Source organism: Macrotis lagotis, chromosome 2 (genome assembly GCF_037893015.1).
Source record: "Macrotis lagotis isolate mMagLag1 chromosome 2, bilby.v1.9.chrom.fasta, whole genome shotgun sequence".
In the NCBI taxonomy this organism is placed as follows: Eukaryota; Metazoa; Chordata; class Mammalia; order Peramelemorphia; family Peramelidae; genus Macrotis; species Macrotis lagotis.
Genome location: NC_133659.1, coordinates 249085310 through 249112067, shown reverse-complemented (window position 1 = coordinate 249112067; position 26758 = coordinate 249085310). Strand labels below are relative to the sequence as shown.

Below are 26758 nucleotides of genomic sequence, written 5' to 3'. Positions count from 1 at the left end.
GATTTGAACCCAGGTACTCCTGACTCCAGGGCCGGTGCTTTATCCACTGTGCCACCTAGCCGCCCCTCTTTATAGCCTTCTTTGACCACTTCAGTACAAATTGATTTCTTTCCTTCCTGTCTTCCTTGACTTTCAAGGATCTCCATGACTTCCCATAGAACCACAGACCATGAGTTTGGAAATTTAAGCATGAATTGGTAGTGTTCTTTTTTTATTTTTATTTACTACTTTGTCTCCCAATCTAGAGTTTAAGTTTCTCTCAGCGACTTCATCCATATCTCCTAAAGTTCCTACTCCAATGTAGAGCCAGAGAGTTACCAGTTATTTGTTCAACTGTTACACATACTCCTTAGCCACCTCCCCAGCATAGATCTTTAGAAGTTGGCATTTTCACTGACAACTGAGTAGCTACTCCTCCAATTTTTCAAACAAGATCTACTCTATCACATCCCCTGAGAAGATGAGGTGAATACCCTTAGCCATCCAAGATTCTTTTGCTTTGTTTTTTTGATTTTTGCAAGGCAATGGTTTAAGTGACTTACCAAAGATCAACAGGTAATTTTTAAGCATCTGAGGCTGGATTTAAACTCAGGTCCTCCTGATACCAGTGCTGGAGCTTTAGCTACTGCACCACCTAGTTGCCCTCCACCCAAGATTCTTGAAAGACAAGTCAAATAAAATCAGCATCCATCCATAAGGCAAAGTCTCCTTAGCTCTGATTCTGGAGAGAATGCTCAATCCCCAGTCAACCTCTGAGCTATTCTTCCTCTTTGTCCCAGTCCAGCCACACCGGGTCAGTTAATGTCACTAGCTTTGATGCCTTGGAATTCAGCCAGATTTTCTTAAGCTCCTGCTTAGATCTGGTAACCCCACATAGCAGGCACCATACTTTCTCTCCAGGGAGGAAAAGAATCAATGGTCCTGAACTCTGAAGTGTTTGCTACTGGGCTTGAAAAGGATATTTTCAGATGACTTAGGTTATAAACAATATTCAAAAAAACCGTATGTGCTGGCAACTAGAGCTGCTTTTTTGAAAGTTATTCCTGGTGAAATCATTTGGGCCCCCTGAATGCTGTGCTCAGCTAGGAATCCTGAAGCCATACTGAGGTAGAAAGGGAACCCTGGCAGATATCTCTTTCCCTTTGTCACAAAGGGAAGAAACAAAAGCCTAGAATGGAAAAACAACTCATTTAAAGTTCTGAAGTACATGATTGTAGTACCAGAATGAAAACATTAATTGAATTTAGTGTTGAATTCGTGATACCTTGCTTTCTTTCATCTCCAAAGAAATGTTGTTGCCTGCTTTTAGGAAGAACCAAAATAATGAACAAAGAAAAGAGTAACTGGGAATACCCAAGGGATTAGAAAAATGGAGGTGGTAGGCTGAGGGTAGGGGAGGGCAGAGTAAGAAGTAAAGTCTGGCCAGCCCAGCTAATCATAGCAGCCTGTGGTAGAAGACTCTTTGGGCTCCAAGGATCTTTCTTTTAGTTTCCTTTCTCTTTCTTCTCCTCTTATAGGATCCCAAAGATGAATCACATTTCCCATCTTTGGAGAGTTGGAATCTCAAGGTGTCTAGGTCTTGCTGAGGTTATGCCTATTGAAATATCCTATTGGGGTACCTAACCCCATAGCTACTGAGCTAGACAGCCCCAAGAACTCATGTCTCATCTTGCTCTGATAGATCCAACCATATTCGATAGTGGTATCACAAATAGCAACAAATAGCCTCAGCAGCAACATATCTACCAACCCCAGCACCCTCAACCCTTGTCATCATTCTTTTCTCCAGTTACTGATTTAGAGTCCACTCAGTAGTTCAGGAGTGAGGAAGGTGTTGGAGAAAAAAAAATACTATATTGACAGTGATAGCCAGTGAGTTTCAAGAACTAGTTTTTGGTCACTATCTGGTCAACTGGTTGCAGGCTGTGCTCCACCACAAACATATCACTGATTGTGACCTATAAAAAGCTCAGCTCATTTTCTAGGCCCTAAACCCCTAAATCAATCATACCTTTCTTTTTTTCAGTCAGTCAGGAGGAAAGGGGCAAGGGGACCTCAGATCACAGAGTGCTGCTCTAGTAACAGAGTGAGGGGATAGAAAGCAAACTTAAGAGGCAAGAGTTCTGGTCCTACATTTCTTTCTGAATACCCCTTCCTTTCCTCTTGGAGCTTGTTTCTACTTTTTTGATTTGGAAGGATGAGAACCTCTAAGAGGAGAGAAAAATCATAAGCATTTAGAGTCAGAAGGGACCTTAGGAGCCATCTTGTCCAACTTCTCATTTTATAAATGAACACTGAGGCCCAGAGAAATTAAGTGACTTGTCCAAAGTCATATAGATGGTGACAAGTATGATTTGAACACACATCTTCTGATTTCTAATCCGATATTCTTTTCCACTGTACCATGTTAACTCAATAACAGTTCTCTAACAGAGTTAAGAAGAAAACAAGAAATCTCAGGCATGGGCTGGTTTGAAAATGGATTTAGAAATACTGTCCCAGCCCTCCAGCCTGTGCGTGCCCCCCCCCCCCCCCCCCCGTCTATATGACAGTAATATAGGAAATTAAGGGATGCCCTGTGCTAAGAAAGGGGCTATTCTTCCTCCAATAGGGCAAAGAGTGGGAAGGGAGTTGGTTGAAGAAATTACTAACCTCTAGAAGGCTTTGTCTTTTGGGGGGAAGGTTTGTTAATATTTAGGCCTAGAACTTTCCCTTTTTACTGTGCAATCTTCTAAACTTGGAGGACCAGGAGTTGCTAGGGAAACCTCTTACCACATAAAACCTGGTCACTATAAATGGCCATTTGCCAGCTTCCTCTACCATCTGACCCTATCTGCTACCACTCCCCCAGCTTTATCTCTTTTCATCTCTGGTTCTGACTCTATTTGTTCTGCCTGCTACACTCCTACTCTATTTTCTCTTCATTGCCTCTATTTTTTATTTTCTTCAGTTTTTATTTTGCCCATATTTTTTATTTTCTTCAGTTTTCTCCCCACCTCAGCCCTTGCCCCCTTATCAGTTCCATTTTTCTCCCTAGCTTTTCTTTTCTATACTCCACATATAGCCATCTGCACCTCCTTTTCACTGCTGATCCCTTAACAACTTCTCAAAATCACCCTAGTCATCCATCTCCTGAACTAAACTACTCATTTTTTCCTTACAATGCTACATTCCAGTCAAACTGATCTACTTGCTTTCCTTATGAATTATATTTCCTGCTTCTATGCCTTGGCAAGGTGGTCCCTTCCATCTAGAATGCTCTCTTTTCCTCATTTTTTCAAGTTTCAGCTAAAGTGCCACAATCTCAAAGAGATCCTTTTCCATATTTTTCCAGTTGTTAGTGTTCATGTCCTTTCACTATATATTTATTTTGCATATATTCTGTATTTCTTAGAGAACATACTTTATTCTCCTAGCAGAATACAAGCTCCCTTGGGAGAGGGACTGTCTTACTTCTATATTTGAATCCTTAGCACCTAATGAGTCCTTACAAAAGTGCTTGTTAATTGATTGGTCCTTCAGCCATCATTTCTATTTTCCACGACCCAATTGATGTCAACAAATGCATGATTGAAAGTTGAGAGCAGAGTGAAGATGGGGATAGGACCTTAGAATTTAGTGCTAAAAGATCTAGTCCAACCACTTAATTTTATAGAGTCAAAGCTCAGTAACTTAAATAATAAGTGTCCTTAAGAATAATTTTTCATTTTTTTTATTCTCAGTACAGTGTTTGGTATATATTAGGTACTTAATCAATGCAAAGCTTAATTTATGAGATGAATTGAAGTATATCTGCAGGAAATTAGTTAGGTGGTACAGTAGTTAGAGAGGTGTGCCTAGATTAGGAAGATTCTTCCTGCCCTCAGACATTTCCCAATTGGGTGATTCTGTTTGCTTCAGTTTCTTTATTTGTAAAGTGAGCTGGAAAAGAAAATAGTAAACCACTCCAGTAAACAACCCCAAATGGGGTCATAAAGAGTTGGACATAACTGAAAAACAACTAAAGAAAAAGACAATACAGGAATCTATTTCAAACAATTCAGAACAGTTGATGACTGATCAATCAATTAATAAGCATGTATTAAAGCACAAATATGTGCCAGACACTGTGGTAAGTACTGAGTATACAAAAGGAAGATAAAAGACAATCCCTCCTCTCAAGGAGCTCACAATTTTATGGAGGTGACAACATGCAAATGCACAAAAAAGATATAGACAGGATGAACTGGCAATAACAAAGAGAGGGAAGGCTTTAATTTTCTTCAGAATAAGGAAGCCAACCTTGAGAGTCATGAAGCAGTGGGAAATAGAGAGGATAGTAGTAGCAATAAATAGCACTTTTGGTGGGAGTGCAAGGAGGCCTATGTCTACCCTGATTCTGCTGTACTAACCCTTGAGTCCTTGATGGATCCTCAGGTTAACTGGTGGGGGATTGTGACCCACCTAATTCCACTGGTCTATCTAGTCACTAAGGAGAGTCAGCTCCTCTAACAGTGGAGCAGAATAGTGGCTAGGTGGGCTGGTATCCCACACCACAGGGACACCAAGAATCTGTTGAGGCTGGGACAGGAAAGGGATAGTGCTAAGTACATCCATGGCATGAAAATGGGAGAAGGGCCAGATGGGACAAGGGAGCTAGAGGTGGGCAGCGAGGCTGGGAGCTTTCTCCCACCTTGGGTTTCTGTACCCTACCCCACTGTGCATCAGCCACCTTTGAGGCAGCCACAAGATAGTTATTTTTAGCCTGTGACACCTGGGTATTTTGCTATCTCAGGATGTCCGGTTTGGAGCCTCTTTCTGGGAATCCCACATGCTGCTGTTGTAAACAGCCCCACGAGGCCAGCAGCATCGCCTGGGAGCCTGCCCAGCCCCTTTTTTTTTTTTGCTCCGGCTTAGGGTGAGTCAAACAGGAAGTGGCTGTAACCATGACAGTGGAAGAGAGCTCCATGGGGGTGGGAGAAAGGCCTCCTTGGCTCCTTGCCTCCTGGCATCAATTAAGCAAGTATTTATCAGTCAACAAGCATTTATTAAATACCAACTATGTGTGAGATGCCTGGCTGGTACAAATATAAAAAAAAGAAATAATGCCTACTCTCAAAAAAATTACATTCTAACAGGAGAGGTAAGCACATTTTAAAAAAAAACCATGCAGAACATAGAGTGAATAAACACAAAGAAGTTAAATACTGTGTTATTTAGCAGAGGGCCACTAGCAGGTCATGAATAGTAGCTGGGGGGGGAGGCATCAGGAAGGCAGATCAATCTTATTGGCAGCAAATGCTGGGAGCTGCCCAGTCTGCATATGCCAGGGACAGAGAAGCTGCCAAGCCCCAGTCATTGAGCCCTAGGGGGAAATCGGGATGCTCTGAAGGTTAAGGTCAGGGACATTAAGGAGATAAAAGCAAGCCAACAATGTGGTCAACCCCAAACATGGAAAACAGGGTCCTTCCAAGGTGCTGTTATCATCTCCATTTACAGATGAGGAAACTTAGGAAAACAGAAGTGATTTAACTAGAGTCCCACAGCTAGTAAGAGTTTGAGACCAGATTTTAGTTTCCCCATTTCCTACTGCCTTTGAGCCACGGATATTCCCCCAGTGAGTTGAAAGATGAAATGGGGGGTGGGGGGATTGGAATACAGGATAGGAAACACAATGTTACTTCCTATGGGTAGTCAGGATGAGAAGTCTTAATCTAGGCTTTTTACACAAGGAGGCCTCTAGAATTTTCCCAAGATATCCAGAGATTTCTTATCCTGACAGAACTTTTACAAAATGATTCTGTCCCATAAACTTTAGGGTCCTTCCCATTTTTAAAGATCTTCTGGGGCAGTTTGCATTCTCCCCTTCTGGCACATTTACAGCTGTGAGCTGGGAAGTTTTCTGGGATGTCAATATAACATATTTACTATTTTAATCAAGTTATGGGTTCCTAAGTATCAAAATTTGTCCCTGGTCAAAAGGAAATGAACACAGTGTTTTCAAAGATTTGCAAACTATCAACAACCAAATAAAAGACTGTTCCAAATCACTAATAATAAGAGAAATGCAAATTAAGACAACTGTGAGGTTTCCCTTTAAACCCAGCAAACTGGCAAAGATGGCAAAAGTTAGTCAGCGATGGAGGGGCTGTCAGAAGACAAAGTATACTGATTCACTATTAATAGAGCTGCAAAATGGTCCAACCATTTTGGAAAATAATTTGGAAATATTCAAGAAAAGCCACTCAACTATTCATGCTCTTTGACCCAGAGATCCTACCACTTTGACCAAAGAGGTCAAAGACAGAAAGCTCTCAGGTATAACAGAATATTCATAGCAATACCTTTTTGTGGCAAGGAAAAATAAAACAAAACAAAACCAAACCACAAAGCAAAACAGTGGATGCATCCTCAACCTCATTAATTGGGAAACTGCTGAATAACTGTGGTATAAGAATGTAATGGGTCATTAGTGTGCACAAACACATGGGAAGTTTTGGATTAAAATGCAGAGTGAAAAAACAAAACCAAAAATGTTGGAAAAATATGGAATGATTACAGTATTGTAATTGAAAAGAAGAAAAAAATGAAACTGAACATTGAGTAACTGTAATTAACAATCAGTCTTGGAAAAGAAATGAAGAAATGAACCTCCTTCCTTTGAACAGAAAAGTGGGGGGATTATTGGTTCATACTGTTGCATATAGTAACATTATATAAGCTTGAAGTTGAGTAATTGCTTTTCTTTGTTACAAGAGAGGTCTTATTGGGTGGAGATGGTATGACTGATATAAAAACAAAACAAAATAAAATTTATAAATCTGTTGAAAGCTATTCTATCTTTTTTTATTCCTTTCTTATATCAAGGATACATCCATTCACCTCTACCAGCAGGCTTCAGATAAGCCAACTTGGGGAGGGTCCTTAGAGATCATCTAATCAAACTGGAATTTTGTAGGACATTACTGTAGATAGGAGGAATCAAGGAGAAGTGACTTGCTTAGGGTCACACAATCACAAATTGGAATGGACCTCAAAGGCTAAGTGGTGGACTCATCTGAATAAGAATCCTTTCTGCAACACTCCAGACCAGTGGTCATCCAGTCTTTGAAGATCCCTGGGAGCTGGTGTGAACTCACTAACAACACAACTGTTCTATTTTTTGGATAATTCTTATTGTTGGGAAGTTTTTTGTTATTACAAGGAGCCTAAGTCATTCCTTGTTTTATTTTTTTACCTTCCCCCATGAGATGGTGAGCTGGCATGCATGATCACTCACAGGCACTCCTTGAAGCTGTTTTTCTAAATTGTTCTAGAAGACTGTATTTGAGAAGTGGAGGGGGATTAATTTTCGCATTGGCTGATCTCTCTGAGTTCAGTATTCCTTCTACTACACCATGTTATCTCTTAGATATTGGTCTTGTAGATAATACATAAACTCTCTCTGCTAAGGAAGTCATATATACAATAGTATATAATATATTAGTATATAGCCTTAGTATATTATTGAAGTTCTTTGTCTTGTTTTATTTAGTTCCTGCAGATCCCCTGGTTTCTGACTTTTTGGCTCAGTTCTGAACAACCTGCTTCGTTTTGCTCTGGACTCTAATATTTATGGGTCTGTCTACCTGGATTCTGACCATCTTCATTTAGGCCTAGATTCTCCATCTTGCCTCAAGCTTTCCTGATCCTTATAGCCTAATCTTGGTTCTTCCAGCCCTAATTCTAAACCCAGCATCCACAGTTCACCTCCCTCACACTAGTATGACACTGAAACTGCTTAGAACAGACTCTTCCTACCTCCCAGATTTATGCCGAAGAACCAACATGTTTCTAGATCTTCTTGGAGAAGATGCCTCCCACTCCCTGGCTTAAGTCATAAGACAGATGTATCCTGAAGTATGCCCTGGGCAGAGGATGCTGGCTAGTTGGCAAAGGAATCTGTACAATGGAAAGAATGTTGAATTTGGAAACTGAGTGCAAATCTCAGCTTTGCTGTTTTTCACTCTCTGCTCAAACTCAGATAAGTTACTTTACCTCTCTGGGCCTTGGTTCTTTATCATTCAAATTAGGGAGTTCTGTCCTCCCCTTAATCTATGACCCCCCCCCCCCCATAGGGTACCCTGGACTAGGAACACAATTCAACCAACTTCAGTTACTCCCATCCTACATATGACAACTTCACTCTTTCTCCCAGTCTCAGGATGGAGGAAAGAGATATTTGTCACTTGCTTCAACCTGGGACCTGGAAGTAAGGGTTATATCGTGAGGCCAACTAACCTCTCTGGGGACAGGCTCCCAGGCCCTGTTCCAGTGTCATCACAAATATTCATGAGCCTATGAGTAGTGAAAAAACAGTGAATGCTGGCACTCACACTGATGCCATATTAATATAATGTTGGTATGATTATTATGGCTCTTTGTTTCTGGTAGATGCCAAAGTACTCTATCTCAAACTATAGCCAGACTTTTTTTTAATCCTCTGCTTATTGTCCTAAGAAATTGGCACAGGCTATACCAGCAATATTCTGCATAGTATCTCTTTTCCTGAACCATACAGGGTAACATTTATAGGGGCTGTCTTTCTTCACCTTACAGATAGTTAGACAGGGTTACTAACCAGTTTCTCTTTGTCCTAGAGTAGATGACATCCAACCAATATTCTTAGGATTACAAGATGCATTTCCATAGGCCTTATCATTGTGGTCCTCTCCCTCAACTCAGAAAAGTAACAAAAAAAGAGTCCTCCAGGTGGATTTCTCTCAATTGGTTCCAGTATCTCACAAACCTTTAAAACATCTTCTTGGTGTCTAATTGCATCCCTTCTTGTTACTTAGGGCCTCTGCTACTGGCAGAGTTTTCCTCTCCCTCCTGTCATAGTCTCAGGCCTCTCTAATTAATCAGAATTACTTAGTTTGTAAACTCTTGAGAACTGTATTCCCTAGCTTTACATTTACGTACCTATGAGCTCAGCAGAGTGCTAGGTTCACAGTAGACACCTAAATAATGTCTTCTGACTCATGTACTGAGAAATGTTTTATATTGCTTTCAGGGCCTCTAAGCTAGAAATATTTGAGACTGACATCAGTGGCCTTCTCATTTCTCTTTGGTCCTATGTTCCTAGCATGTTTGAGCTGGAAGGGTCTCTCTTTGGAGTAGCTGCCAAGGAAAGAGTTCCCTAAGTGCTTACAGAGATAGGGCTTCCAAGTTGGGGCCAGCAGAGGCTATTCCATTCCTGGACCTTCCCCAGAATGAGATAGCAGCCAACCTGATTTCCCGATCCAGGTGGTTGACCCCTGGCTGACTTGGAAGACCTGCTTCATTAGAAAAGACTAGAGGATTGGAGGGAGAAAAAATTTTGGATCCACAACAAAACTTCTGGCTGCTGACGTACCTGCTTTCCCAAGTCCCTCATGGGTGGAGGAGCCTGGCCTGGGGAACTTGGCCTAATTCTCCCATATGCAGTGAAAATGTGAATCTCTTGTCTTCAACAACCCTGGACCCATCCCCCCCCCCCCCCCCCCCCCAGCCAGCACCTCCCAGTCCTAATGGATAACACCTTCAATTCAGTTGTTTCCTTCCAAGGGTAACTTGTTCTGGGTTACCCCTCCCCCCAGGAATCTGCTCATCTCTTGATTAGCAAAAAATCAAGAAACTCCCAAGGTCATCCCTTATTTCCCTCCAAGTCTAGGTAGAGCAACCTCTCTCCTAAGTAATACTGATAGCACAGATGAGGAGTTAATGTTAGAAACTAGATGAAGTTCCTGAGCTCCTTTAGAGTCTCAAAAACCTAAAAAGCAGGGGCAGCTAGGTGGTGCAGTGAATAGAGCACTGACGCTGGAGTCAGGAGGACCTGAGTTCAAATATGACCTCAGACACTTAATAATTACCTAGCTGTGTGACCTTAAGTCACTTAACCCCATTGCTTTGCAAAAAAACCCCACAAAAAACCCAAACCCCCCTCCAAAAAAAAACCTAAAAAGGAGATTCCATATCCTCCTCCAGATACCCTGTCCTTACAGGCCCTACCAACTTTGAGATCCAGACAAGTGTTTCCTGAAGTATCAATTCCCTTCCTTCAAGGACTAGGAAGGGCTTAGGCATCCATGTCTGGGGTTTTAGGGGGGTAGGGGTAACAAGGCTACTTGTCAGTCTCTCCACAGTGACTCACTCCCAGGTCTCGGGGGAAACACAGGGCTGGGGCAAACAATCTTAATCTCCACCCCCCACCTCCATGCTGCCAGCCTCACGTTTGCTAACTGAAACCCAAGTCGTTCTATTTTTAACTCTCAGGCTCCCCCTTGTCCGGGGCTCTTTCCCCCACCCCCAGTGCCACTAGCCGTCATTCTGAGAACACGTTTCCGAATCCGAGACACCCTAGGTATCTAGGGCTTATGGGGCCTAGGCCTAAGGGAACGGAGCAAAACAAGAGCACTGTAATTGTACTTCAAATTCCCCCACCCCAGACTCTTTCCAAAACTGTAGCCCCTAGTTCACCTCACAAACCTCTGGCATCCTAAGGAGTTCATTGGAGTCCTGACACACCAGAATGTCTGCTCTAGGGGTGAGAGTCTGGCTTCTTGGAGCTTCAGGAAGAAGCCAAGAAAGGCTCCAGAGGGCTAAGTATGAGTAATAGTGTACCTCAGCTGTACCAAGCTATGGTCTCCTATAGACAGATCTCTGGATATTTAATCTTTCTGATAGTCTACAACTCTTGATCCCTGTAGGGACCCTTATACCTATTCCAGGGAATAAGGTAAGAGGAAATGGAAGAGTAGCGGAAGTCAGGGCAAGCTACTAAAGCCCAGAAATTATCTAGGCCCTTCATTATCTCCCTAGCCCCCTGCTCTATAATCTTTCAAGGAACATAAAGGGTTGATTTCACTGGTAAAGTACATTCCCCAAAGATCAGAGGCACAGGAGATAAGCAGGCACTTGTGCTCTGTTGGGGGGGGGGTGCTTGAGAGATCTGAGAATGGGATTACATTCTTCCAGCCAATCTGAGGTGGGAATGAATGACACAAAGGCTGGGATTGCAACCCCAAATTAAGGGGGGGGGAGTCAGAGGACAGAGAGTGAATGAGAGGATATAGGTGTCAAAGGTTGGTAACAGAAAACTAGCTCAAATCTAATATTAAAGAAAATTATGGTTCAAGGTTTTCACTTAATTTATGGAAGCCTTAATCAGACCAGCTGCCCCTTGACCATGGCAGTCACAAACAATTTAGGAATCAATGTCTCAGTCGTTCTTCAAAAAGAAAACAGGAACTAGAACAACCTAGAACTATAGCCTGACTCTGGCTCCCATTTACCCTCCTCTCTGACTAGGAATCTCTTGGCTAGTCTGGTTTTGTCTTTGGCCCTGTACTATCTTTCAGAATATGTTTCTTCTTCCTGACCTAACCCCTTTTCTCTAGTTTCAAAGTCTGTCTCTGGTCCTTTCCTAGCTCTCAGGCCCAGTCTCCTCTTTCTAACTCTGAAATTATCTCTGATCCTTTCTTCTTCTTCTTCCTCCTCCTCCTTCTTTTTCTTTTTTAGGTTTTTTCAAGACAATGGGGTTAAGTGGCTTGCTCAAGGCCACACAGCTAAGTAATTATTAAGTGTCTGAGGCCAGATTTGAACCCAGGTACTCCTGACTCCAGGACTGGTGCTCTATCCACTGAGCAACCTAGCCACCCCCTGAACCTTTCTTCTTAATGGTCGTGGTGCCTTTTCCTTGGTCCTGTCTCTTTCCCCTGATTAGTCAATGTTTCCTGTATAAAGTGCTAGATGAGGGTAAAGACCCTATAGTATCCCATAAACACTGCAAAGGAAACAGAAATACCCAGGCTGTTCCTAAGAAAATGGGAGATGGTGCTCTGGGGCTCTATGTCACTTGATAGGAAGGAAGAGAAAGAGGTAGTAGAAAGGCAAGACCAAAAGTGCTAAAAACATAGTGGAGGCTCCTCAAAGAAACAAAACCTCCACAACCACCATTCAAACAATTCAAAGGACCCTGGGTATGCATGCCTGGGAAAGGAGGGTCAGGAAGGGCAGACAAAATGCAATTGTACACCACAAGGCATACTTTCCCCTCCCCTGTATCCCCCTCCTCCTTGGCCCCAAGTCTGTCTCCCTAAATTTCTTCCATAAATCAATTACTCAACCTCATCCTACAGCCTGGCTCAAGGGATCTTTGAGAGGACAGCTCATTTCATATCTTTGGACATGGTCTCTTGCACTCTGCACCAGCTTCTTGGGACCTAATAAGGAACACCACTTCTCCATGTGTGCTTCATGCCAGCTCAGTCCATTAACCAGAGGTGGTTAGAGTATAAAAATGGCTAGGAAGGAGGAGGTAGGAAGATGGAAGTTTAAATATACCCCAAAGAAAAAAGACAAAGAAAGCAGGCACAGTAGCTCTGAATGAATGAGTTTCCATAAGGTTCCTGCCCTTCAAACTTCTGATCTGTCAACCAATAGTTCTAGGTTTCCCTTGGGGAGGGACAAATTAAAAAGCAATCCGGGTCTGAAGGGAAATCCAATGCCAGAGGGAAGGAGAGCATTGTCCAGAGAGCCCAATATTGGCATCATCACTATGATAGCTGTTTATGTACCTACACAAATAGATATAACCTCTGCCCCAGCACCAAGTAATGCTGGGTTCTATAGAGCAAAGTGGATCCGGAGATTTCCATTCTAATTTGGGCTCTGCCATTAAATGCTGAGTAACCTTGGCAAGTCATTTCATCATTTCCCTCATCTGTAAAATGCAGCCCTTACAGTACTTCCACTAACTTCCTCACCTATAAAGTGCTCTGTAAACTTTAAAGGTATCTAGGTGGTGTGGTGGATAGAGAACTGAGCTTAGGAAGATCTGACTTTAAATCTGGGCTTAAATACTTACTAGCTGTGCAATGCTGAGCAAGTCACTCGACCTCTTTACCTCAGTATCCTCACCTGTAAAATGGGAATAATAATAGCATCTATATTGCAGGATTGTTGTAAGGATCAAATGAAACAATATTTCTAAGGCAAAGTTCCTGGCACATACTTAGTTGGTACTTATAAATATTTATTTCCTGCCACCTAACCCTATAACCAAGACAATTACTCTTACTTATTAAAGATAGTATTATTCTCTTCTCAGTTCTGCCACTAACTACTTGCATAAGCTGGGGCAAATCACTTAATCTCTTTAGGCCTAGGTTTTCTCATTTGTGGAAGGAAAAGCATGGATTATGTGATCTTTATGGTCCTTTCCAACTTTAAATTCTGAGTCTGCATAACATATTCTTACACTTAATGTACACATTCTACAAATAAGTACCTGATCCTTCATGCATTCTACATGTGAACAAATCTCTCAGAGATCACACTTGATATACCAACATATATTACATTCATGTGCACAATACTCATTCATATGATACATTCATAAACATAAAAGAACATGTAGGTTCTACATTTATCATCTCAGTACTCCCCCATATTCCACCTAACATATATACTTGCACTATATATGTTTATGAGGAACATATTAACAAATAATATATTGCTTGCATACCCACCCATATCCACATACACACACACACACACACACACACACACACACAGACACTGGTCTGACTTTATTCTGCCCTTTGACACTGGTCCAAGACCTGAGTCTTTTCATTCTACTCAAACTTCCTCCACCTGATCTGCTCTACTCAGAGAAATCTATTTAACCATCTCCTACTTCATTGTACTTTGGAGTTAGTTGACAGAGGAACTCAGCAAGAAAACTGAACTTAGAGCTGGAGACTCTGGTTGTACATTCAGTGCTTTTGCCAAAATTATTCTGATCTCAACTTAGCAGTCAAGATGGGTAGAAGGCAAGGAGAAGCAGAAGAAATGGGAGGAAGTAAGGACTCAGGCCACCTGAAGTCTCTCCTACCCACCTCTTTTCTGGAAAGAGTTGGCCCCATTCATTAGTGATCTAAGCCCCCATTTTATATATAACCTAGCTTTCTTTAGCTTTACTCTTGCAACCCAAGGAAAAAGAGATACCTGAGGACAGAAGTGCCCACCTAACCATTGTTTCCTATTCCCCCCCCCCCCAAAACTCCTGTCCTTCCTCTATTCCCAGTAAACTCTTATGCATGTTCTCGTCTTTTTTTCTATCGTTCCCAATATTATATGTATGACCTGAGAGATCAAAGAGATTAGGAATTGATGAGATGTAAAGTTTTCTGCTCCAATATTTTTTACTCTAAGGAATGAGCTGTCTAGGGGCATTTCCCAATGGCTTGGACCCCTGCATCCCTTTGGGAAAGTTTCCACAGAAACAAGGGAAAACATTACAAGGAAGCACAATACCCGGCTAAGTCACCTGCTGACCCAGCTTCCTGCTGTGTTTGCCCTTCCAGGCCTACTGCCTTGGGCCCCCCCCCCCCCCTCCTCCCTCCTCCCTCTAGTATCAGCCCGGGCCTCCCACTGATGCCCTCACTCTGCCTGCTTCCTGGGGGGATGGAGGATGGGCACAGTACCAAGTCAACATCCCCACCCTTTGTACCTCTTTAGACCCACATAACAACAGTAGCAGTGTCCCCAATATCAAGCCCCCCACCCCTTATCCCCCCTCTCACAGGAAATCTAAACTTCCTGTCCCAGAGGAAGTACCCCATCTAGTGAACAGATTCAACACACACACACACACACAAACACACACCCTGTCATAGGGGCCTTGAAGACTAGGCAGATCTCCCCCAAATGGTCTAGTTTTTCTCTCCTGCTCCAGTACTATCCCAGTATACACACATACACACACACCCCTCAGTTCAAAATATGACAGAGGCCAAGTTGGGGATATGGGGAGTGTAAGCTGAAAGGGCACAGGACAGGCAGTTCAGGATCTGGGCCTTGGGGATACTAAGGAAGAGAAGGAGTAGGCTGGGGATGAGAAGGCCCTAAGCAACATGGTATAGAAGTTTAATCTTAGCTCTGCTACCATCTGACTAATAGTATCACTTCATTCCTTGGGTCTCAATTTCCTCATCTGTCAAATGAGAGAGATTTAAGTACTAAGGCGCCTTTTCTAACCCCCAAATTCCATTATTCTGTTATTGTGAGAAGGGCTAGCTTCCCTTCTATTCTTTTAGTTTAGAAGTGCACATGCCTCTTGCAAGGAATATCTCTAGGAATGCTCCAGGGCCTTTGCTGTGGTTGCATCTTCACTTCTCATCTTCTCCCAACTCTTGCTCCCCCAGCACACGAATTTCCCATTTCCTGGGCTGATAGTGAGAAAGAGGTTGAATTCCCAGTCCTGGCCTCCTTGAAGATCCAAGTCAAAAACAAAATAGAGTTAGAAAATGCCCAAAATGGTGCTGAACTGGATCTTGGAGTTGAGATTAGTTTGGCTTATTCTAGCCTCATCTGCAAAGTTTTTCTCCCAGTTTTATTGATAGGGAAATTAAGGCTCAGGGTTAAGATAAAGCCAGAAGTATTAAGATGGCACAATAGGGAAAAAAAGTCTTTCTGACCATCTTTTTCAAAACTTAGTTACTATAAAAAAAAACAACAAAATTTTGCAAATGCCTACTATCTGCCATTGGCTTTTCCCCCTACCCACATCTCTCACACACACACACACACACACACACACACACACGTACACAAACACATACATACAAATTATAAGCTCCTCAAGGTCAAGGACTGTCTTTTGCCTTTTTTTTTGTATGCTAAGCACTGTGTTTAATAAACACAAATTGACAAAAATATGACACAGGTTCAACACTGAAGATGATGGGCTTGTTCATATTCACAGATAATCCTGGATATATAGTCAGTAAAATACCATGCTGAGGAGATAACTCTGATGGGGGCATAGCCTCCATCTGGGGCTCAAGAGCAGTGAGAGAATACCTTTTAGTCCAGAATCCCTGAATTACTCCTGTGGTCTCATTGGGTGACATCCTATTAGTCTAGTTCTGTTCTGTGCCTTCCTTGGTCGAAAGTAGAGTGTCCCTGGACCTCTAAGCACTTGGAGATTGGAGGGAGGGTAAATTGTTTTACCTGACAGAAGAATGGCAGACAGGACAACTATGGAGGTGAAGGACATGGGAAGCAGAACTCAAAGAGTCAAAGACAGTAAAGCTTTCAGGGTTGAGGAGAGAAGATACTAAGTAAAAGGTGAAGAATGAGAATATCTCAAGGGAATCCTGGACCATAATGGAGCTCCAGATATTGGGAGGTTGCAAGAAGAGAGGCCTCTTGACCTTTGGCTCCCCAACCTGTGGAAATCCTAAGAAGACTCCTAAGTTTATATTGGATGTAGATTTAGGGTTTGAAGATGAATCCCTAAAGAAGCTGAATGTCCTGGACTGGATACTTCACTATTTATCATATAAATTAAAAAGAAAGGTACAACATCAAAAAGTCTCAGACAGACATAGGGCAGGGAGATTGGAATAGGTAGTTTCTCAATGGAGATGGGAAAAGGAGAGGGAGCCCATGAGACAAGAAGGATGGACAACACAGAAGGGTGGAGGACATGAATTTTATTGAGGAATGTTTGTGCAGGGGATCATAATAGCTGAATGGGACCCAAGGAAAAAAAAATATGAGAAATTCAGCTGAGTTAGACCTGAGGAAACTCTCCCTTTTCCTTTGCAGAAACCTTCCCTGTCTGAAAACACTGTGTTCTGGAAGGAAACTCAGCTAGCTGTCTATAGCCCCAGCACGGGAGACTCTAGTCTTGGTGCAGACTCACCCCAGCCCCTGCCCACCCCACTCCCCCAAATACAACTTGTTATTTTTCCACCTGCTTTGGCCCAGAACCTATCCGAAGGTGCCTCCTCCTCTCACTTGTAGACACCGGTCTATAAACACTAATGAATATGGTAGTAGTGGGGTGGGGGAGATTAGGTAAGGGTCTCAAGAAACCTCTTTCAAGCCCAAATTCCTCTGACTTTCAGTTTCCTCCTCTGTAAAAGGAGGAGGGTTCATTCAACTAGATGTTCTCAGAAGTCCCTCTAAATGACTGTGGTCGTACCCCACACTGCGGGGGGGGGGTGCCCTGATCCCAGGGCCATGGCCTGAGGGGAGGTGATGTCCTCTTCAGAAAGGCACCACAAGACAAATGCTACACACAGTTCCCTGGACGGGCCTGGCACTCCTTCCCCAGACTCAGGAGTGGGGGTGTGGGACTCGGGGCAGCAGGCGCCGGCCTCCCTCCTCTGATCTATTGCTACCCCAGGGGCGGGCCAGTGTGGGAGCCCCCGGGCCTTGGAACCCTCCACTACCTAGAGCTAGCCCTCTGTGGGGCCCAGGCGATTCAAGGGCCCCAACCGTGGAGGAGTAAGAGGGAGGAAAGCGCAGCTTCAGCTTTGCGCCCAGCTGCACTTGGGGGCCCGCGGCCTCGGGGTGCGGTGGGGGGGGGGCCTGGATCGTGCCAACGCAGGGCAGAGAGGAGGAGGAGGCGGAGACCCGGAGCCGGGGCTGGGCCGGGGCGGGCGATGTACTCACCAGCACCGGGTCTGTGCATCCAGGGGCCGGGGCCCTCAGAGCGGGGGGCTCATGGTGGGAATCAGGACGAGCGCGGGGGGTCGGGGGCGCCGGCCTCACATCCCTCGAGGCACCAAAGGCTGCAGAGAAGTCAGCGAGACCGGGAGAGGAAGGGAGGGGGCCGCGAGGGGGAGGGCCCTGGCAGCGGGGCCGTCCGGGTAGGATGACAATGGAAGGAAATGCTTTATCTGAGTCTGAGAGCGGGCCAAGGGGGAGGGGAGGGGAGGGGAGGGGAGGGAGGAGAAGCGAAGGGAGGAGAGGCGAGAGGAGGAGAGGCGAGAGGAGGAGAGGGGAGGGTGCACAGAGCCAGCCCAGCCCCCGAGAAGCCCAGAGCAGCCCAGCCCAGCGCAGCCCAGCCCAGCCCAACCCAGCCCAGCCTTGCACAGCACAGCCCAGCACAGCCCAGCGCTTCGCGAGTCCAGGCAGAGGCGCCACACCGAGGCACGAAACAGACGTGCACCGCACAGAGACTGGCAGCGCAGAGCCACACAGCAGAAGCTGACAAGCCCTACAAAGCCCGGGAGGCATGACACCCAAAGGCAGCTGACTAAAGAGACGGCGCAAGATTCAGAGGCCCAAGCTTCATAAATATGCCAAAAGGCGAATGCCCAAACCCACAGAGATGCACGCGGGACACAAGGACACACACACACACACACACACACACACAAACACACAAAGAAAGCAGTCCCTGAAGACAGAGGCAGTCAGATGCATACACAAACACCAACCGCATATTCACATATGCACATACGTACTTCAATAGGCAGAAATAGATATACACCTGCAGAGAAAGAAGGAAAAATAGATACGTAGAGACACATCTAATCATATGCACCCAAGCCCAGACACCCGGTATTTTACAGGCAGAACTACACTCTTGGAATTCCAGCAACACACATAACTTTACAGAAGAAAAGTTTCAAGATCTGATTTGAATCACCCAACTCACTAACCCCACCCCCCTTCCAATCTTTCTGTCTTTACTAGGGGAATAGAAGGGAATTGCCTGATCCTAGGAAAAGAAAAAAAAAGGGGTCACAACTATATTTATTTTGAAAGTTTTGGGTTAATTTTTTTAAAAAAGGAATTTCCCAAGGGATTTCCTTCCCTCTTCTCTCCTTCCTCTCTTCTCATTCCTCCCCCTCCAATTCCAGTTCCCCCCTCCACCCTCCCTGTCCCTATGAGTCAAACTTCAGCAATGTGCCCAGTGTCTCCCAGTGCATTACAGCGGATTGCAGAAATGTTCCCATCTGTGAGTCGGAATGCAGCTGCCTCTAGTCCTCCCTCCCCTAATAAATCTAGGGCAGGGATAGCCTGTTCACAGAAACTCTAAACCCCTCTCCAAACTAGAAGTGGAGGTCAGTGTCAGGGGTCAGGGATCAGGAGTTAAGGACCTCCCTGCTATTCTCTGTTGGCCACTGCCTGCCCCAGCCAGAAAGTCAACCACTTCTGGGATAGGGTGTGTCAGTCACTCTCTGAAGCAACATTGGCCCCTCCTGTTGGGGGCCTTAAACATGAAAATAGGGAGTGTCCCCCCAATTCTTATCAAGATTAAGAAGCTTAACCACCCTCATGAATCTGCAATTCCTAAAGGGAAACTGAGGCCCAAAAGAAAGATCTATGATGGGGTTATAATTCTTCAGAATACTCTCATTAGAGCCAGAAATCTCATTAACTCCAAGAGAGAGAAGAAATCTGGGCCTAGAATAGGATCGTAATACCAGAAATCTTCACACTGCAGAGAGGGTACCCTCCTCCCCCACACACAGGAAGAATTGTGTGTGTGAATTCTTCCTCTTGTTTCCATAGCTATTAGCCTAAGGCCAAGGCCTCATCATTTTACACATTGGATGACTGCAACAGAATCCTTCCTCTTAGCCTCCTAAGGACCTGGGTACTGTATGCATAAATGAGTCAGCAGTGTGATGGATGAGGTGGCCAAAAGAACTAATTCATGTTTAGTCTACATGAAAAGTGCCCAGAGGACAATGTTAATAGGTAGTGTGGTTTAGTTGAAAGACCTATGGACTTGAAATCAGGAAACCTGAATTCAAATTCAGTAGAAAGTCATTAGCTCTAGTTGTGAACAAATTACAACCTTTCAGAATCTCAGTTTCTTCAACAGCCAAATGGGAATGTAACTAGGACTGAATGGGGTTTGGATAAAACTGTTCCTAACTGATTGTGTATGCAAGCTCAGCTTTTGGTTGCTTTGGGAATGATAAAGGCTGCTTCCAACTCTGCCGGGCTTAGTGGTGAAGGGTTCCCCATTTGAGGCAGAGAAGCAATCCCTTCATTGGTTACTGAGTAGGAAGAGCTGATGATTCAGTAGACCTTTAAAAAGGGAATGACTGCCCTTAGCCTCACTTCTCTTCCTCCTGATGAGTATATGAGGAACCTCTTGCTAGAGAGATAGGGGGAAGGGCTTGTGCTCTTCTCCTACCCTAGCCTCATGGTGACTGCTTCCATGTATCAATTAGAGCAGGGGTCTTAATGAGATAGAATTGAGTCTGGGCCCTTGAATACTTTTTCCACTTAGTATTTTTTCTTCTGAATGTTAATCCTGAGATGAACATATCCGAGGTTGAATGATTCCATATACCTGAGCCAAATGTAAGCTTTAAGTATTGAAGGGATTGGATGCAGTACCCTAACCCCCTATGTTCCCTATGAAAGAATTTAGATGAACAATAACATACTGGTTGTTGTCAGGAAGGTGTATCAATTGTTATCATTATCCTGTTTAGACAGTATCTGGAATACTATATACACTTCTAGGTACATATCAAGCATTTATTAAGCCCTACAATGAGCTAGACAAAACTGGATCATCTCTAAAGAAGAGTGACCAGAATGTTGAAGGAACTCTAAGCTAATAGTTGGAGGATCAATCAATCAAGTAAACATTTATTGAGTGCCTAATATAAGCTAGACATTCTGTAAGGCACTGAAAATAGAAAGACTAAAGTAAAAGAGCTCAAAGCAGTTTACAATTTAACAGAGGAAACGTGTACCCATTTCACCATCTGCAAAACATACATATGGGTTTATGTCTATACATATAGAGCAGATCAGATACAAAGTAACTTTGGAAGTTACTAGCTTGCCTAGCTCCTAGACCCTGGGGGAAGTTGGAAAGGTCTCATAAAGAAGAAAGTACTTGAGCAGAGACTTGGGGGAAAAAAAAAACCCAAGAGGAGTGAGTGCATTCCAGACATATGAGAGAGAGAGAGAGAGAGAGAGAGAGAGAGAGAGAGAGAGAGAGAGTTGTGTGTGTGGGGAATGGCAAACAGGCTGATATTGTGGAACTGTGGAGTGTCTCCGGAAAATGTCTAAGAAGATTGCAAAGGTAAGATACGGCCAGGCTTAAAGAGCATTTTATATTTGATTCTAGAAGTAATGAGGAGCCACTAGAGCTCATTGTACATGGGGGTAGCAAGATCAGATCTAAATTTTAGGAAAATCACTTTGGTCAATTATGTAAAGTATAAGGAGGTCAATTTGAAGGTAAGAAGTGATGAAAACTTGAACTAAATTATGTGATTAAAGGGGGCATATTTGAGAGCTTTGTTAAGAAACTGGAGAGATTAGTGAGTGAGAATAGAGTTGAGTTATGGGTTGCTGAAAGGAGAGTGGCACCCTTTACAGTTATATGAGAGTTCAGAATGTGGCTGGGATTGGTGGAGAAAAATAAAAAGTTTTGTTTTGAGATGAGTATGGGATATCAGGAATGCTAGATGGTGAAGTGGATAGAACTCTGGTCCTGGAAGCAGGAAGACAAATTCAAATCCCACTTCAGATATTTACTAACTAAATCTGTGACCCTGGGTAAACCACTTAACCCTGTTTGCCTCAGTTCCTCATCTGTAAAATCAACTGGAAAAGGAAATGGCAAACCACTCTACTAACTTTGCCAAGAAAACCCCAAAGGGGCTCAACAAGGAGTCAGACATTACTGAAACCACTGATCAACAAGAAAAGATTAACAAGACCAACAATAAAAGAGAGTGGGGATGATAGTGGGAGACAATCAAGTAAAAGGAGAGATAGTTGGGTATCAGGGTAAGGGTTTATGATGTAAGTAGAAGAGAAGAGAGTACTGAAGGTGAATAGCTTTGTTTTAATTGGATGAATATGAGATAAGGTCCTCAGCTAAGAGGTCGGGAGGAGGGAATACTATTGGAGGTTTGGGTTTAGAAAAGGTTTAGGACTTCCCCATTCCCCTGAGTCAAGAAAGGAGGCAAGAGGCAGCTCAAGGTCTGTCTATTTTTCATCCAACCCCCCCCCCCCACTTCAATTGCCTTGTCCTCCCTTCACTCACTTCCCTTCCCTACCTGGACTGATCCCTAGGGATCATACATGTGTGTGGGTGGGTGGGTGGGTGGATATGTGAGAGACTAGCCCAAACTGATTGATGCATTTGGAAAACCAAGGGCAAAGAAAGGAAATGCATAGGGACTTCTCACTTCCAGGAAGAGAGACAATCAGGTGATACAATGAACTTGGAGTTCAGGAAGACTTAAGTTCAGATCCTGCCTCAGACACTTGCTAGATGTGTGAACCTGGAGGACCTTGTGAGCTTCAGTATCTGGAGGATTTGGGATTTCCTTTCCATTTCCCAGGGGCCTTCTTGGGACAGACTGGATATAGATTTACAGTTTACAGCAGGTCCAGCAAGGAAACTACACCATAGCAAAGGAAAACTTTTTGAACGTTCTGAAATGAGGAGAAAAGGTCTTCCAGCCACCTGGAAAGGACTACAATACTCCTTTCCACATGTTCTCTCTTAGCTCAAGACCATTTTCCCTTGGACTCTATATGCCTTGGTGGAAGTGTGTCACAGACTTTTGAATGTAATTCTTTGCATCACATGTCTTTATTGTACCATTTTAATAAATATTCCTTCCTAAAAGCTACCTAAGGCTGGCTGACTAAAATGATTCTCAGCTGACAATCTTGAGAAGAATCATACCAATGAGAACTCATGAGTTTTTCATAGCTTTCAAAGATGTACCCCATAGCACCCCAAAACCCTAAAACTACCCTTAGAACCCTGAGGAGACATGGTAAATGTTCTCAGGAGATCTGATTCATCAGGATGAGTTGGATTTAGAATAAGCACCTCAGAGCATTTACTCTAGTAGCAAAAATATCTTCATTTGGGTCCCCTTCTATAATTTTTTTTCATCTGTGCATAAAAGCAGGTTTTCATGATGCTGGGTTTTTTTTTCATCACAGAAGTGGGGTTGGGAGGGGCTTGGCTCCCTCCAGCCAGGATGTGGCATAGAGGTATAGACCTAGGTAAGATAAAGCAAAAAGCTCAAAGCTTGGAGAGCCCAGATGCACAGTTCCAGTAAAAAGACTCAAGGATAATAGCCTTAATGGCAGTTCCTTCAAAAAAAAAAACCTGACATTTGGTAAATGTTGTGTAAACAGCATTAACTGAACACAACTTGAATGGATTCCATTTTGGAGACTCATTAACAATCCTTTATAAGTGATTTGTCCCTTCTAAGATAAATCTGGGAACTTTAGAAATTAGTGACTCCCTACTCATAAAAAAAACAAAGTTAGGTCACTTCTAAGATATTTAGTTCAGCTTTCCTGATATCTGGGTTAGGGTTAAGGTTAGCATTTTGAACAAAAACATTTATGTTACCAAAACAAAAAAAATAAAAAATGAAATTCAGACTCCAGTCTTTCAGCAATAAAGAAGTTCTTACAATATGAGTGAAATTTGGGTATGTGTTAGAGTCTGTTGGCTATTGAGAACTGATTGTTATATTTTCAGTGTGAGCATTTACACTTTGGAAATTGGCAAACTACAAATTGGGGCTTGATTTGATTTTTTCTAGACTTGAGGAGAAAGATGAATAATGCAGATTAAATTTAAAATTGTATGTTTAGAGTTTTTAGGTGTAACTGAAAATAATAACCCTTCTTGGCCCTGGTGTTCTCTATTTCCTCTGGCTTCCCTTAGCAGTCTCATTTGACTCAGTCCAAGGTCTTAGAGGTCAAGTAATTCCTCAGCTTGTTCACTGGCTTAGGTAAAGGTCCTGGTTTAGGAGATCCTGCATCTGCCCCCAGACTCTCTCTCTGTTATCCCTCCTATCCACAGGATTAGATTAGTAGAATACATCTTATCATGAGAGACTGGAATAAGACAGATTGAATACTGGTGCTACTAGTGGGAAAATAGTGATGTCAGAAGAAAGACCAGGTCATGATACTCAGAGTGAAGAAAAAGAAAGTATCAGCACCAGACTAGTAATGACTATATTCCAATATTGGGGGGGGGAGAATCAGAGAAGGAAGAGATTCTGCTTTAATTTTCATTTAATTAAATATATATATGTATAAAACAATATTTTCCTAAGAAAAAAGTGATAGAAGAGAAAAACAATCAATGAGAACAAATACTTGAAAAAAAAATCTGAAAATATTTGCAGTAGCCAAGAACCTTCAAGCTCCTCATTTCATTTTCAATGAAATAAATGATAAAGGAATATAAAGGAATATTATTGTGATATAAGAAATGATGAATAAAATGAAATTCAGAGAAGCTTGATAGAGACATATGAACTGACACTGAATGAAGTAAATACAGCAAAGAAAAATTTATGACTACAATAACATAAATAACAAAAAGTCCACCAAAAATTAAATGTTTCATGATATTACATATTATAATGACCAAGTTTGACACCTGAGAACAGTTAAGAAAATTCTGAAGTGTGGTAAAATGTATATGATCTACTGTGTCTGTCATACTTTGTTGATGCATTGGGTTTTGCTGAACTGCTTCTCCTCATCTTCTCTTGTTTTTTTCTTTGTTACAAAGGCAAGAGAAGAGATAGGTATATATATACAGAAATGAAACTGATGGAAAGTCAAAATACATTTTTAAAAAATTTTAAGGAAAAAAAAGAGAAGATTTGTAGCAGTTGCTTTATAGAAGGAGATAATGGATTGATTAGAGAGGGAGTAAAAAGATTGCTTTATAGTAGAGTGGCCCAGTTGAGATTAGATAACAAATTTGTAGCGGTCCCAGACAGCATGGTTCTTAGAACTTCCTTCATGTTCATATTGTAAGTAGAGGCAGACAGTGGAAGTAATACAGGGATGGAGCTTGGCAAGACATAAGGTGATAGGACAAGGGGTCAAGGGTTTAAGGGTAGAGTATAGTATAGAGGTGAACTGGTTTACTAAGGGGTTGAGATTAAGAAGAAGAGTATGACCAGTGCAGGGGTAATAGCCTGTGAAAGTATTAAAGCACAGAAGGACTGGCAGTCACCAGTTTTCAGTCTTCCAATTTCAGTCTTCTAATTAAGATGATGAGAAGTCCAGATCTCCCACACCAACCTCAGTAAATATTTTAAAAGGACACATTAATAATAAATATTAATGATAAAGCAGGACAAATCTTCATAAAAGGAAGATGAGAAGTCGAGTAGAAGACATGTACCAGTGAGGCCTGTGTAAGCTCTTGCAAACAAATTTGAAGTTAGCCAGGGCTCTGAATTAGAGCATCTCAAACCAGCATAAATTTCAGTAATCAGGAACCTGATGCCAAATACCAGTCCCAAACTATTGGAAGAGAATCATGGGATATAACCACCCTCTACAGGTCACTGAGTAAGGAGACAGGGCCTAAAGGTATACTCCTCAGAAAACTAGGAAACAGAAATTAATTATCTGAACACATAAAAGGGTGGTGTTGGAAGTGGAAGGGGTTGTTATAAAGGAAGTCTGAAACCAGAATGATCTATGGTATATCTCTGTGACCTCTAAGAACTACAGCAGGGAAAGAACCAATTCTGATTTGGAAATCCTGCAAGGAAAGTAATATAGGTTAAAAAAAAAACACAAAGAAAATAGGTATCACCTAAGGGCAGAACCCATAGTTCTCTTCCAGAACTCCATTCAATAGGAGGTTGGAACAGAAGCCAGAGATTGAGGCAGAAGTTGGGGCCTATAGTCAATCCCCTATCCAGATTAGCAGTGGCAGCATCTTTCAGAATACATAAAAGATAAGACCAAACAAACCTTCCTGAACAGAAATGACCCAAATACAAAATCCCAATCCAGGAACTGAGACTGAAAATGTGGGTAAACAGAAGTACCAATGAAGAAATACTATGGGTTAAGAGAAGCCTAAGAAGTAAACTCAGACAAAACAAATAATCCCAAAACAAATATAGGTTCATACTCAAAGAAAAACAAACTGATTTGGCCACGGGGACTTTAAATATGGATGAAAGAGATTAAAAAGTAGTATTACAGTTCTTAAGGAAAAAATGTTTAGGAGAGAAGAAAAAAACTTTATGCAATTAGTGGACTCCCTGAAAAACTGAACAGAACAGGGGGGCTAGGTGGCACAGTGGATAAAGCACCAGCCCTGGAGTCAGGAGTACCTGGGTTCAAATCCGATCTTAGACACTTAATAATTACCTAGCCGTGTGGCCTTGGGCAAGCCACTTAACCCATTTGCCTTGCAAAAACCTAAAAAAAAAAAAAACAACAAAAACTGAACAGAACAAAGAAAACTCAGAAAACAAGAAGAAACATAAGAACAAAATCAAAATGTTAAAAAAAATTCAATAGATACATTCTTTTTAAAAAATTAATTGTATTTTATAAGTCAAGAAGAGATAACAAAAATCACCAGATGGCCTAAAAACCACAACTAAAGAAAAAACTTAAACATTGTTAAAGCAAATTATAAAAGAATATTACCCAGATGTATTATTACCCAGAATTCTTGAAATAAATCCCAAATGAAAAATATTAAGGAAAATCTTAGCTAAAATCCAGAGCTTCTAAAACAAAGTAAAAGTACTTTAAATAGTTATAAAGAGTTTAAGTAGAAAGAACTCTCATATTGCAACTATGATAGAGGAAAGAAAATTTTTATAATATTATTTTCCAAAAGATGAGAGAAAAAGACTTATTACAAAGAATAATCTATCCTGTAAAACAGAACTTAATCCTTTTGGTAAAAATGAAAATGAGATTCTAATAGAATAGTATTTCAAATATTGCTGATGAGAAGACCAGAGATGTGTGGAAAATTTGAATTGCAACCACAGGAGTCAAGAGAAACCTAGAAAAGCAGTTGGAAGAGCCTAAATGATATCAATGTGTTTCAATCAGTTTTAACAATCAGAGGAAAATGTTCCTCAGAATTCTAATGCTTTAAGCATAAAAGAAGGTATTGAATATGATAAAAACAAGATCTTGATGTGTTTTT

General features: G+C 42.3%; 1 protein-coding gene across 5 annotated transcripts in view; it reads right to left on the bottom strand.

Annotated features, from left to right (window-relative positions):
- The window catches only part of HDAC7 (histone deacetylase 7), a 51334-nt gene extending 33631 nt beyond the window's left edge, over positions 1-17703 (bottom strand). For 2 of the 5 annotated variants that reach the window (XM_074225664.1, XM_074225670.1), the window contains exon 1: positions 12866-14365. Coding sequence is in view for 2 of the 5 variants with exons in the window: in XM_074225668.1 (XP_074081769.1) it covers positions 17467-17485 (19 nt within the window). In the remaining 3 variants the exon portion in view is untranslated. Of the gene's footprint in view, positions 1-12865; positions 14366-17466 lie in introns of those variants that run through there. The other 3 variants (XM_074225665.1, XM_074225668.1, XM_074225669.1) reach the window with 3 other exon arrangements.
- Between the last annotated feature and the right edge of the window lie 9055 nt (positions 17704-26758).